Genomic DNA, 12,585 nt, shown 5'->3' on the forward strand with positions numbered 1-12,585 from the left:
GTCTGTTCTATATGTCATTTTGAGCACTTCCCATCAGCCATGCACCGTGGGAGCCAGAGAATGAATTTAGCTGATAAAACCTCAGAGCTGAGCAAACAGCTGGCCATGAACTAATTTTCTAAAATATTGCTCCTTGTCTGTACAGAAATGATTGCAATTTATTTCTGCCAGCAGGCTGATGAAGTTGAGTGGAGGTGAGGGTCACCCTTGTGCCGGAGCCACACACCTCTCCTTGGGCAGTGCTGGGTGGTAGTTTTGGGATACTGGATGTGCTGGTACCAGGAAGGGAGCAGGCAGCCTTGTTCTTCACTGGGGAGCAGGGCAGGGTCAAAAACCAACATGAAATTCAAGGAAATTCAATTAGCCATTCTTTATGAAGGCTCAGCGAAATTGCCCAACGGGAAGCTGGGTCTCTACCAGGTGGGCTTTGTCTCCTGTTGGTCCATACAGATAGGAAATGGAGGGACAGAGGGTCTAGGAATAATGTTGTGCCCGGTCCTTCTCCTAAGAGAGCACAGCTCACCCTGAGTTTAATTCATCCTACCTGCAGCATCTGGCGGAGACCAGGTCTGTTAATCCTCTACAACAGAGGAAGGCACTAGATCACCAGAGGAATGACTCAAGCAATTTGGTTGCTGAAGGATGCTGGTGTCCTTGTTCCAGCCACTACTGAGGAATGTCAGAGAGGTTCATCTGAGACAGTTTGGTACTGCACAACTCTTGGGGCAGTTTAGGGCCATCCTGTGCAAACTTTTTCTTAACTCTGCTTCCTGAGTCATCTAAGTGCATCAGCCCACAAAATGAGCTGAGAACAGATGTGAATGATTTTAGTTGTCAAATCTTTGGACAATAACAACAAATGCAAGCATAATTAAGATTTTCCTCCATTTCTCTTCTGTGCTAAATAGAAATATTAAATTAATTCAGCTATACTGTAAGGAAAACTTCAAAGTATCTGGAAGATGCTCTTGCTTGGAAAAGGTCACTACATTGCCACTGGATTGTTACTTCACTTACTTAACCCAGCAGTTAAAAAGGACATTTTGTGTCTTTCCCAGCCCACTCATTGTCCAGGCAGCCAATAAGGCGGAATAAATGAGGATCATCAGAAAGCTGTACAATTTAAGTCTTTCTATCATTATGCAAAATCTACAACTTCATTAATCACTTTTATCTTAATGAATTTGGGGACTAACATTTCTGCTGCTAAGTACTCACAGAAGTTATTAAATCGCTGCCTGTCTGGTTCCCCCATCTGTTTCCATAAAAATTTTCTGCAATTACTATTTCAGCAAAATTTCTAAAACCAGCCAGATTTCTTAAGAAGAGATTAAGAAGAACTCTACTGTAAGTGTAAAGGGAAGCTTAAGGTATGCAAGGAGCAAAAAAAAAGAGATTCTAAAATACACATTAAAACAGCCTTCCCTGAAAGTTGCAAGAGGATCAAGGCAGTAAAAGGGAGACTGATAAAATGGGGAGAGGATGGAAAAAATGCTGCCCATTCAGGTCCAGCTGTCTGTGGCTGGTGAGATGTTAGCATAATATTGAATTCATTTTCATTTTTCTGAAGGAAACAGATCCAGAAGCCTGTGCAACAGACAAGAAAGTGAGCTGATGTCTGTAGTACCACGATTGAGCATGGAGAGGGGCTATGGGGCACTGGTGTGGCAGCTGGAGGCAAGAACCAGTTCTGGGGTATGCACTGGGCATGCTTCCTTGTACCTGGACACTTGATCTTAGGTTGCCTCAGAGATTTTACTGCACTGAATCTGAATTAACAGAACCCCTATGTCATTCTGTAGTTCCTGTAGTGCACTGCAGCCCCTCGGGTACCATTATGTGGGCACATCTTTGAAATCCCCCTCCAGATGGCCTTCCTGGCCCAATTATGTACCTGCTTGGTACAAATTAGAGGGATCTATGAGTCCTTATTTTTACTAAATGCCAGGACATTTTTTTGCAGCAGATAAATTTCCATCTGCTTTTCACAACGGTGGGATAGGCCCAGTTCCTCAGGAAGGAAGATTGCAGGGTGTTGTCTGAACTGAAGCAAATCCAACGGTCCAAAAGGGGGCTGACTGGAAGAGATCAGCTTGGCCGTGCCTGAATTGCCCAGGAGAAGGATAATGAACAGAATGAGGAGAGCGATTGCTTTAATAAATAAACTGGAACACGTGTGTGACTGATATCTCCAGGGGCTGATATATGCCAAAAAGTCTGTTTTTAACATCTGGTCTTCAGCAGCCTTAATATGTTCTGACCAAATCGATAAATCTTTTGCTGCTAGTGTCAGACTTCCTACAGCAGCTAGAAACAGAGGAGGAAGTACAGAGAAAGGAATACACACACATACATACATGCCTTTTCATACAGAAATACCCACCAGTGGAAGGATTAATAATGTGAAACCGATTCAAAGTGGTGCTTAAATAGCCCATAAAGAGGACGTATCAGTGCCTTATACTCATTCCCTATGATCTGTTTTACTTAGTATAAGCCATGGTGTCAGCAACTCATATTCAACTCAGAGCACCCATAGTTGCAGTCTGTTCTTTATCACGCTGTGATTGCACAGCTTTTCATCTCTTACCAAAGCTTTTACACGCTGCAAAGGTTGAGGGAAGCAGGTGAGGTGCTGCAGGCATAATGGTCATTTTTAAAAGCACTTTCACCAGCATGCAACCACAGGATGAAAAACCAGAGAAAGTGAGGAGTAGGGATAAAAATGGAGATAAAAAAGAGGCTGTGCAAGTGGAGGGTTCTGGGCTGCAGTGTTTAACTAAGGACAGAATGCAAAAGGGGAGAGGAATAAAAGAAATCCTAGAGGCAGGAAGAAAGTGTGTGAAATTATTCAGTGCTTGAAAATCATGCGGGTGAACTGACTGAAAAACTTGAACTTATGTGCCATAACAGGAAGCAGGACCTACAACAGCAGGGTATGTAACGTCTGCTGTCCAGTGCAGACATGCATTCCCTATACTCAGCCCATCTTTTCTGTTTGCAGTAGAGATGCTATGCAGTATCCATGGTATTTTCTCACAAGAAAGAAAGGATTTGAGAGAACAGGTTTCTTTCTCCATTCAACTTACTCCACAAGCTCAGGGGGAGTCCACTGAAGGACTTTTGCACAAAGATTAATGTTTGGCCTGCAGCATTAAGCAGAACTTGTTCATTTAAGAAGGGATGGTGGTTTGGAAGAACAGGAGGTTGTGGCCTCTCTGTTGCAGCAGCAGAACTTCAGACAGGTGATAAATAAAAGAGACTGTCACTGAGAGGATTTGAAAGCTTTGCAATGAACAATGTGAAAAAATTCTTGCTATGACCCCAAGCACCTTTATATCAAGAGACCTCCTGGACACGTGGTGAATGAGGTCTCGTTTTAAGTGCTGCCATCAATGGATTATATAGAGATAGCTCTAAAATTATGATTCATTTACTTTTTTTTTCCCCCCTGAATATCACTCTGAAGTACCTAATTTAATGACAGACATGGACTTGGAAACCGAAGAACTTTCAGCTTTTGTGTTTATTTAGTCATTTAGCCAGAAACTCAGCTGGAAACAGTAGGTTTCATATCATTATTACTTCTATCTGAACAGCAGGGTTCCTTCAGAAAGCCAGGCACTCTGCTGGGTGTCACTCTAATAACTGCTCAGTCCAGTCTTCCCTGCATTGTAGCTGATACAAGTAACTGTGGCTCCTGTTCTCAAAAGAATCAGAACCAAAGTTTTCAAGAAGTGACTCCTAGAATAGCAAATTGCCTCAGGGTGACACGAAAACCCATCCTAGAATTCATGTGTTGGAAGAAAGGTGGTCAAGCCCCAGGAAGGGGCTCCAGCAAAGCCATGCGGCAGAGATGAACCCCAGGATAGAGGCTTCATTTGTTTCCCTGCACACTGCTCAGATCTGTTATTTGCAGAACAGCTCCACGGAAAGCCCGAGGATGCCGTCATCGGTTGCAAGCCCAACGCTACAGAAGGGCGCGAAGGGCACAGCACTACGGGCTGCACCGTCGCTTCCCGCCGTGCGCATGCGCAGCATTCAGGTGCCTGCGCAGTGGCGACACACGCCCACCTGACCACGGCCCGGGGGCAACAAGATGGCCGCGCCCATGTGTGCTTGGAGGTCGGCTGGGCAGAGGGTTTAGTTCTGTCCTGTCCCTGGTGGAAATAGACTCTCCGTGCCACGCCGCGTTGCTACGTTTTGCTGCCATCCGTGCATGGAGCCGCGAGAGTCCTGGGCGGCCTTGGCGGTGAGTGCCTGGGCCGGGGCCTGTGTGTTGTCATGGTGACGCCTTTGCAGTGTCTCTAGGCCGCTGCAGGCCGTGCGTAGGGCCTGATTTCACCCTATGTTGCTGGAGTTTGCTTTAATGGCGATGCTCAGCTCCTCATAAGGGTGGTTTTTGTTTGTTTGTTTGTTTTGTTTTTTTACGCTGTTCTACTCTTCTCAGCACTAGTGTTGCTAAGAGCAGGGAAGAAGGTGCAATTTGCTTGTTTTATTTTCTAAAGTCACTGCTATTTTGCTGTAGGTCTTGTCATCCTGCCACAGGTGCTCTGTGATCTGCTTCTTGGATTTAAGTGCCATTGGCCATACAGAAGTTGGGGATCTGAAGAAGCAATCACTTTTGATTCATGGTTAGCAGGTGGCTTGGTGAAGTCAGATTAAATCTGATCAATGGTGTGTTCAGCAGATGAGGATTTTGATGAAAAAGAGTGAAGAAAAATCAATGCATGCAAAATAGCTAAGTAGATTAGAAGAGTAATTAACTTATTGATTAGAACTCCAGTGGTAGATACTTCTCGGAGTCCTTTGTTGGCACTGAAATAAAATAGAGTCCAAAATGATTTGTTTTCAGGTAGAATTAGAAATCTGTGCTTGTTTCTTGTGTGCTGCACTACTTCAGCAAACTATGCTGTTCCGAATCACAATGAATAAATAACACTTACTAGAAGTGTGGTTTATTGCTTTTTAAAAATCATTTTAATTGAGTTCTTCAATTGATTCAAGTCCCTTCCTCCTGTTTTTGGAAAGTAATTCTTTACCAATCAGTCACAGTCTGTGGAATCTCTTTTATAAATAAAGTCAACTAGAGACTCAGGCTCTAAGAAAGATTGAGCTTTATTTGAAATTGCTTTTACAGTTTGGTATTAAGAATTGCTTTGGGAAATAACATGTTTCCTTATGATTGTGAAAACATGTTTTTTCTTTTTCTGTATGCTTTTGTCAACAGAAGAAAATAAAGTAGTTTTACTTTATGCTTTGTTCAGCAAAGGAAATTGAGCAGGAGTGCCACAAATGAAGAAATTGGCTAGGAAATGTGAAGGTGAAGCAGAATTGCTTCTGTTTTCCATGACCTTATCACAGGGCTTCCTAGAGGCATTGGTCATTTTGTTCTGTGGCAATTTGATAACTGGCACTTACTGTCTTGATTTTGTGTGTTGTAAATAAGTGGTGCACTGGTTGCTTGTGCTTTTCAGCATAATGAGATTATTTCAAAATTACCACAAAGTGGTCAAATGCTGTGACTTTTCTTTCTCTTGTTATAGCTAGCGATCTTACAGGCTCTGGGTAAGACTATCGGTTTATAATTTGACCTCAGAAACTATACTCAATAGTACCTTGGCTTTGGTGTGCCTCAGTTGCTTAGGTAAGCTCTGTAACTTAACTCCTGTGAACATTAATGTACTTTACTCTCTGATTTTTATCATGAAGGCTGGTGGAATTGCTGGCGTCTTTGTCGACTTGATCCTTTTTCCTCTGGATACTGTAAAAACCAGGCTGCAAAGTCCCCAAGGATTTAGGAAAGCTGGTGGCTTTCGTGGCATCTATGCTGGCGTTCCCTCCACTGCTATAGGATCCTTTCCAAATGGTAAATTTTGTTTGGATTATGCTTTGTCTTCCTCAGAGTGGGTACTTGCATTGAGTAGGACACTCATGTCTGTGGCTTCCTCTCCTGTAGATGACTGTTTGGATTCTGTGAGACAACATCCAGCTGTGAAGTGCAGGCTTTAGAGTTGTGTGACATTGAGAAACTCTCTGAGTGTGCCTAGCAGGAAGGTTGCTGCACGCTCACTCTGTTATGCTTCTGACTTTAGTGCTGTATTTCAGCATGGAACTTGCCCAAACAGGAATGCTTGCAAAGATGCAATTCATATTTGAGGGTTTCATTGTAGTTTAATTAATCCACTTTGGCTTCACACTGTAGTTAACTTTTCTGGAAGCTTTGACTTGAATAGTTCCCTGTCAGTGACTCTTGACAGGGAGTGAGTGGGATCTGGAGTCTGTAGCTGGATTTGAAGTAGCTTACTTATGTCATGGGCAATATACATCTCTCATGTGGGTTCAGTTTGGTCCTTTCCTCATGTGTGTTTTCTATTGTGTTAAGTATCTGCATCAGTCCTACTATTATAAACCTCAGTGTGGTGAGAGTATTACATATGAGACTGATTGGTATACCCCAGTGCTGTAGGCGTATTTTAAATGAGCTCTGAAGTTTGCATGTGGGCAAGTAGTACGTAACTGCTGGTGCTAAATGTTGCTGGTGCTTTCCTGCAAGTCTCTTTGGAAGTGTTCCTGGATTTGTCTTATGTGCTGCTTCCTACTTAATCAGGGTATTTTGAGGTGCCAGGACATGAGCTGTGCTTGCCCTGCACAGTTTTGTCATGACAGCATGGGAAATGCATCAGAATTCATCTGAATAAATCGTGAAGTGCTTGAGCACTGGAGGCCTTTACACTAAATGTCTCAGGGATGCTATGCATATCATGGTTTTTTTTTTCTCCCTAAGACACAGCTCAATATCACTTAAAATCAGAAGGTACCAGGAATTCTTTTGAAACTGAAACTTTAAAAAAGTAAATGTTTGTCCCTGCAGAGAAAAAGCATCTAAAATTCATAATGCCTTTGTCCATTTTGTCTTTGTAGCGAAGGAAGAAAAACCACCAAGTTATGCTGTTAATAGTAAATGTTAGGAGAACTTTGCTGACAAATCCCTTTACACCTTCAGATGTTTGATGTCCTTCCTAAGATGATATAAAAAATTCAGTTCTTTATCTTGTCTGCTCTGTTATCTTCTTTTGAGGTGATAAGCATCTTTTGATTAGCAGAAGGCAATTCACGTAGTCCTTCTTCACAATTAAAATCTGTTCCCCCGCAAGACATGTCAGTTTTTTCAGGATTTACATCTTCAAAATCTGAACTGTGGTTTTATCTTTCCAGCATATGACTGAAAACCAAAATTGTCTTCAGGAGGAGTAACCCTTAGGGTACAAGTACCTTTGTAGTTGACTGTTGCTGTGAATAAACACTGTTTATGTTCCTATGCTCGGTTTAGTTTTCTGTGTTTCCTGTCCACTGGACAGGAATTTTGAGAGTCCTTCAGAAGCTTTGAAGAATTTATTTCTGGAGCTAAGATACAAAATATTAATCTGATCATAGCTTGGAAATAGTTACTGAAAACTGCTGCTGAAACTGTTTTGTGGGATAGCAGATGCTTGCATCAAACACTTCGGTGGCTTTTTTGCTTTTTAAAGGTCACCCATCCAATTCAACCAGGACTGAACAATCTCCTTTCTGCCCTTCCCACCTATGTGGGAAAACATGGAAGATACGACCTATCAAAACCTGCTGGACAGTCGTGACTAATTAAAGCATTTTTCCTTATCTTAATTCTGAGTTCTGCCTGAAGCTCTGGCACTTCTTAGATCAGTAGGTGCCTTTGACATCAAAGGGGGTTTGCCAATCATAACTGGGGGCATAAACTTCAGAAGGAATTTCCCTACAGATTGCTTTTATGTATTGGTACTGTTTTGGGGCAGTAAATACCCTGTTTTCAAAAGTGTTTTTAGAGTAATAGGTGACGAAATCAACCTCTAAATGTTTTTGTGCTAGTTCTGTAATGAAGGAATGCAGGAACACTTAAATGACTTCAAGTATGTTTAAATTTCAGCTGCTGCGTTTTTTATCACCTATGAGAATGTGAAATCTGTGCTGCACCATGACTCTACATCATACTTGACTCCAGTAACACACATGGTGGCTGCCTCCTTTGGGGAAGTGGTAAGAAAGAAGTTCATGTACTGTGCCTGTGTGGGAGGAGTGGAAACCAGCTATAAAAACTGAGGTTTGGTGCCATGTCTTTTTGGAGTGCTGACATACAGGTGCTTGAGAGTTCTTGGAAAAATATTTATTTTTAATGAAATTCTGGCATTTGAAAGAATTCTGACAGAGTATATGTATGGGTTAGTAGACCTACTGGTGAACTTTGCTAAGCCAGTAGATTGAGAAAGTTTGCATTGATCTGAAATATGAATGTACCTTCACACTGTAGTGATTATGCATCAGCATTAACTTTCTAGAAGGCTTTTTTTTGGTTTTACAGCCATTCAGCATCAGTTGATCAGTATTTTTACAACCGTAAGGTGCTACGTAACTTCACTTACCAAATAATACGTACAGCTTTCCTGACAGAGCCTGTCTTAGAGGAAAGTGCCATGTCAGGATGACTGGACAGTCCATAGAGGCACAGAGCTGCAAGCTTAGCTCTGCAAGAGCTGGTATGTGACATTCAGTAACAGAAGGAAACTTCCTTTGCAGTCTGCAGCTAGTGTGGAAAGAGAATGCTTCTTAATGTGATTGAAAAGTACCAAAGCTTCCATTCCTGCCTGATCCAGATGCAGGCTTGTCTATTGGTTTACGCTGTACTGCAGCCTAGGGGCTGCCTTTCCTTTGAGGCCAAATTCACAGACTAGCTTGATTATTGCATTTTTTAAATCTATTTCTGAAGTTTCTGTTCCTTTTTCTGAGCTGTTTCTGCTCCTTCTTGCAGACAAAAAAGCAGAGTTGCTTTGCGTTAGCTGAATCAAATGTTTTCCACAATCAGCAAAACCTTTCTTTCTCTTGATATCCTTCTTGTTTTTAACAGCAGATTTGGAACAGTGCCTTGGCAGTGTTGGGGCTGGGTGTTCAGCTCTAAACAGTCCACTTCTGTCCCTGCCAGCACTGTCCAACTCCCTATTCCTGCTTTTGTCACTCTGGGTGTTTCCTGGCATTATAGTGATGAAATGGGGTGTGAGTTGCTGTGTTCCCACTGGTTTAAGGAAGGACAGCGAGCTCTACAGAATTAATAGCAGCCTGGCAAAGCTGCTTCCCATGAGATGTGGTTCGGCTCTTCTTACTCTCCATGGTTTCAATTTTGATTCCCAAGTAATTTCTATTTTTCTGTGGAAATGATACTGATCAGACTGGATCGGTCTTAGACAGTGAGCTTAATTTAACATACCAGGCTCATTAAGATAGGTGAATGCAGCATACTGCTTTGGTAGTGATTATGAGCAGGAGTAGGTAGATCATCATAGATTGAGGGGTCGGTGGGATACATCTGTGTTGTCTCCTCGGGCAGATTCTTTTTATCTTGCTGAGAGTCTGCTCTGTTAGCTTAACTTCTATCTTCAGGCACTGCACAGGCTTTATTCCCGTGGAAATCCGATAAAGGCTGTTAGGAATCAGCAAGAATATGATAGTGCCTAGCTCTGAAATTCCTTGTTTGCTTGAAATGGCATGGAACAGCAGATCTAAGAGGTCTTAAGCTTCTGGAGTGCTGTTTTGGAATCGAATAAAATGATCGGATTCATGAAAATGTGCCAGTGATCTGTGATAAAAATGGCATCTTTTGCAAGTGGATTATTTGTAGTACATTTCCTCTCTGTGAGTGTTCTGTAAGAGAACCAAAACTGGATAATTCAATTATCAACCAAAGAATAGTTGCATGCAGATAACTTCTCTGTGCAATTACAGAACCTGTTGCTTGAACATTCCAGGGTGGTCTGTGTTCTCCTTACAAATCAGGCACGTACTGCTTTCGTTTTCAGGTTGACAAACTGAGATGCAGCACAGCTAAATGAGTTGCTCGGGGCTGCCTTTACCTGAACTTCATCTGTTTGTCTCTTGCTACCCTAAGGCCAGAGAAATGTATAATGATAGCCTTTAAAACGGTAGTCTGATTTTTATAGTGTGGAAATCATGGGGTTGTAATAGCCACTTCTTAACTAATAAGGTTTTGCTTTTTGCTTGCTTTTCTTCACTTGATGTGATGGGAGAACTGACCTGTATATATATATATATATATATATATATATATAAAAACTATTCCAGGTTGCATCAGTGTGAAAGTTATAGTTTTGTTGATCAGTCATTCAGCTTTAACCAAGGCATAACCACTAGGACTATCAGTTTGTCAGCTTTTCTTTGTTGTTGGTGAACACAAACCTTCCCTCCTTTGTATGCTTTAATAATTACTTACATATTTCAAAGCAATTTATATCAAATAATAAGCCAAAGACTCAATCATGTGAGGATTCCCAAGATGTCTGTTTCCATTTCCAAGTTTTTTTCATTACAAAACGGAGAAATTAGGATTGAGAAATGGAGACCGGATTTCTAAGCTTGCAGATCATTCCCTGGCAAGCATAAATGAGTCAGCTACCTTCTTGTGCATTAGTAAAATGTCAGCATACCTCTAAGCTTAGTGAATATTAATGCTGACTAATTTGTGTTTTATATGTGCACAGCTAAAGATAATAACATAGGGAATGGAGGATATAGAAAGTGCTGCATCAAAGCGTGGTAATAATGAGATAAATCAGTTAATTGGGAGTTGTTATTTAAAGTCAGAGCTACTCTTTGCTGTTGCTCACAGTCAGTAATGTGACAATGATGATAATAATGTTTCAGCTTCAGGAATGAGATAAAGAAAAGTACACACAGCATCTAACCCTGTTGAACAATTATTTTTCCCTTTAACTGAGTCTCACTATGTAGAGGAATTGGGTGTATCATAATACTTGAGGAATTACTGAAAAAGACACAACTAAAACTCCAGAGGAGGTACGTGCAGTGTATCTTCAAGGAAGAGTGAAGGTTGAGGAATACAGGAGTTACCAAAGTTGGAAGGGGGGGGAGGGAACCCTTAGTATGCTGCTTGTCTAACTGAAATTTGGAGATAGGAAACACTGCGTCCAGGGCTTTGGAATTTTATTTATTTAGGTTCTTTTTATTTGACTTTGTCCTCCATGTTTAGTCTGCCTGTATCTTTACAGTGAGCTGCCAAAATGTGCTTGGAAAACATGATATCATAGTGGGTGGAAAGGAAAACCAGATGTTATAAAATTTTACTTTTCATATAGTGAAGCAGTGTGAATAACTCTGGGAAGGAGCAGTGTTTTTAACCTCCCTGTGTTCTGTTTTATAGTAACAGGGTGCTTTTTACAGATCCTGAGTTAATGAAATTTGTAAAGATTTTTGTTTTTAATTTTGGTGTAGGATGGCAGTGTATGCTATTAACTACAAGAAACCCTTGTGACTTCTCTTTGCCAATCAGCCTGCCCTCGCCAGCGTCCTACAAATGTGGTTTTATGGGACAGGATTGAGGTTGTCCCAGTTTGGCTGATGAGGTTTCCTTCATGAGTGCCAAAGTGCTTGGATTCAGCGCAGTTAATTTTACATCCTGCTGGCTTTTCCACGGAGGTGAGAATAAAGTCGTTTGGATCACGTTCTAGAGAAGCAAGCTGACAGCAGCCTTTTCCATCTAATATTTAGGTATTGTTATGGTTACGATCTGAGCTTTGCAGGATACTTGGTGAGAGTTCGGGGCTTATGAACATCAGGTCTGATCTTACTGTCTTTCTGACTTCCCCAAGGTTGTGAAATCCCGGGTTGCTTGCACTAAGGTGGTGTGCCTTCACAGCATGTGATAGCATGAGACAGAGAGTAGCTTAGACCCTGAAAGCTTCCTAGTCATATTAGTGAGTCTGTGCTTGCATTAATTTGCTTGTTAATTTTTAAGCTGATGTAGTCCCAATGCTGTGGCTTCATCAGCTCTCTTGTTTCCATCCTGCTTCGATGTCCGTGCACTGTGCTCCCACAGCTCATATAAATACTGGACAAGCTTTCAGGTGCAGAAAGGCATTTCTGGTCTGACTGCAGGAGCGCTGTACTTCAAGCTATCTTCCAGGCTTTGCTGGAGCATGAAGCTCATAGGGAAAGATGGAGCCCTCAGTTGTGTTCAGAGACTGCTCTGAATGTTTAGGTAGGAACTGCTGCCTCCAAAAATGATGGACTTGGCTGGCTTCAACATAAAGAATTATGGCTTAGCCTCACACTTAACTGTTTTTCCAGAATTGAGAAGTGAAGGATGTTAAATACATTTAAATTGAAACATCCAGAAGTTTGTCTTTTCGCTTGCGTGAGGCCATGAGAATGGCTGACTTGTCATACTTCAAATAAAATAAACAAAGGAGCAGCAGCAGACTCAAGAGAAAAGTAACTAAAACTTAGGCATGTATTTATGTATCCATTTCACTGTCTCATCTCTGCTTAAATAAGTAGCTGGGAGGTGTGTCATTGTCGCTTTGTGGCTCCACAGGTCAAAGTCAGGACGTGTATTTCAAGGTGAAATCCCGATCTCCTTTGTGTTATTCCAGATTGCTGCCATTTGCAGTACTGCAGTGATAAGAGCAAAGTGTGTGGTTCATCTGCGATTAGCATCTGACCCTCAGTATTAATAACTTGGGTTTGTATTATCTGCTT

General features: G+C 41.7%; 1 protein-coding gene across 4 annotated transcripts in view; it reads left to right on the forward strand.

Moving 5' to 3' along the window:
* Nucleotides 1-4,084: 4,084 nt before the first annotated feature.
* Nucleotides 4,085-12,585, forward strand: part of SLC25A26 (solute carrier family 25 member 26) — an 81,622-nt gene continuing 73,121 nt past the window's right edge. For 3 of the 4 annotated variants that reach the window (XM_048957522.1, XM_048957523.1, XM_048957524.1), the window contains exons 1-3: nt 4,085-4,252; nt 5,713-5,869; nt 7,949-8,058. In XM_048957522.1, coding sequence (XP_048813479.1) covers nt 4,220-4,252; nt 5,713-5,869; nt 7,949-8,058 — 300 coding nt within the window. In that variant the 5' untranslated portion in view covers nt 4,085-4,219. The remainder of the gene's footprint in view (nt 4,253-5,712; nt 5,870-7,948; nt 8,059-12,585) is intronic. The other variant, XM_048957525.1, reaches the window with a different exon arrangement.

The sequence above is a fragment of the Lagopus muta genome, chromosome 11 (genome assembly GCF_023343835.1).
Source record: "Lagopus muta isolate bLagMut1 chromosome 11, bLagMut1 primary, whole genome shotgun sequence".
NCBI classification, from domain to species: Eukaryota; Metazoa; Chordata; class Aves; order Galliformes; family Phasianidae; genus Lagopus; species Lagopus muta.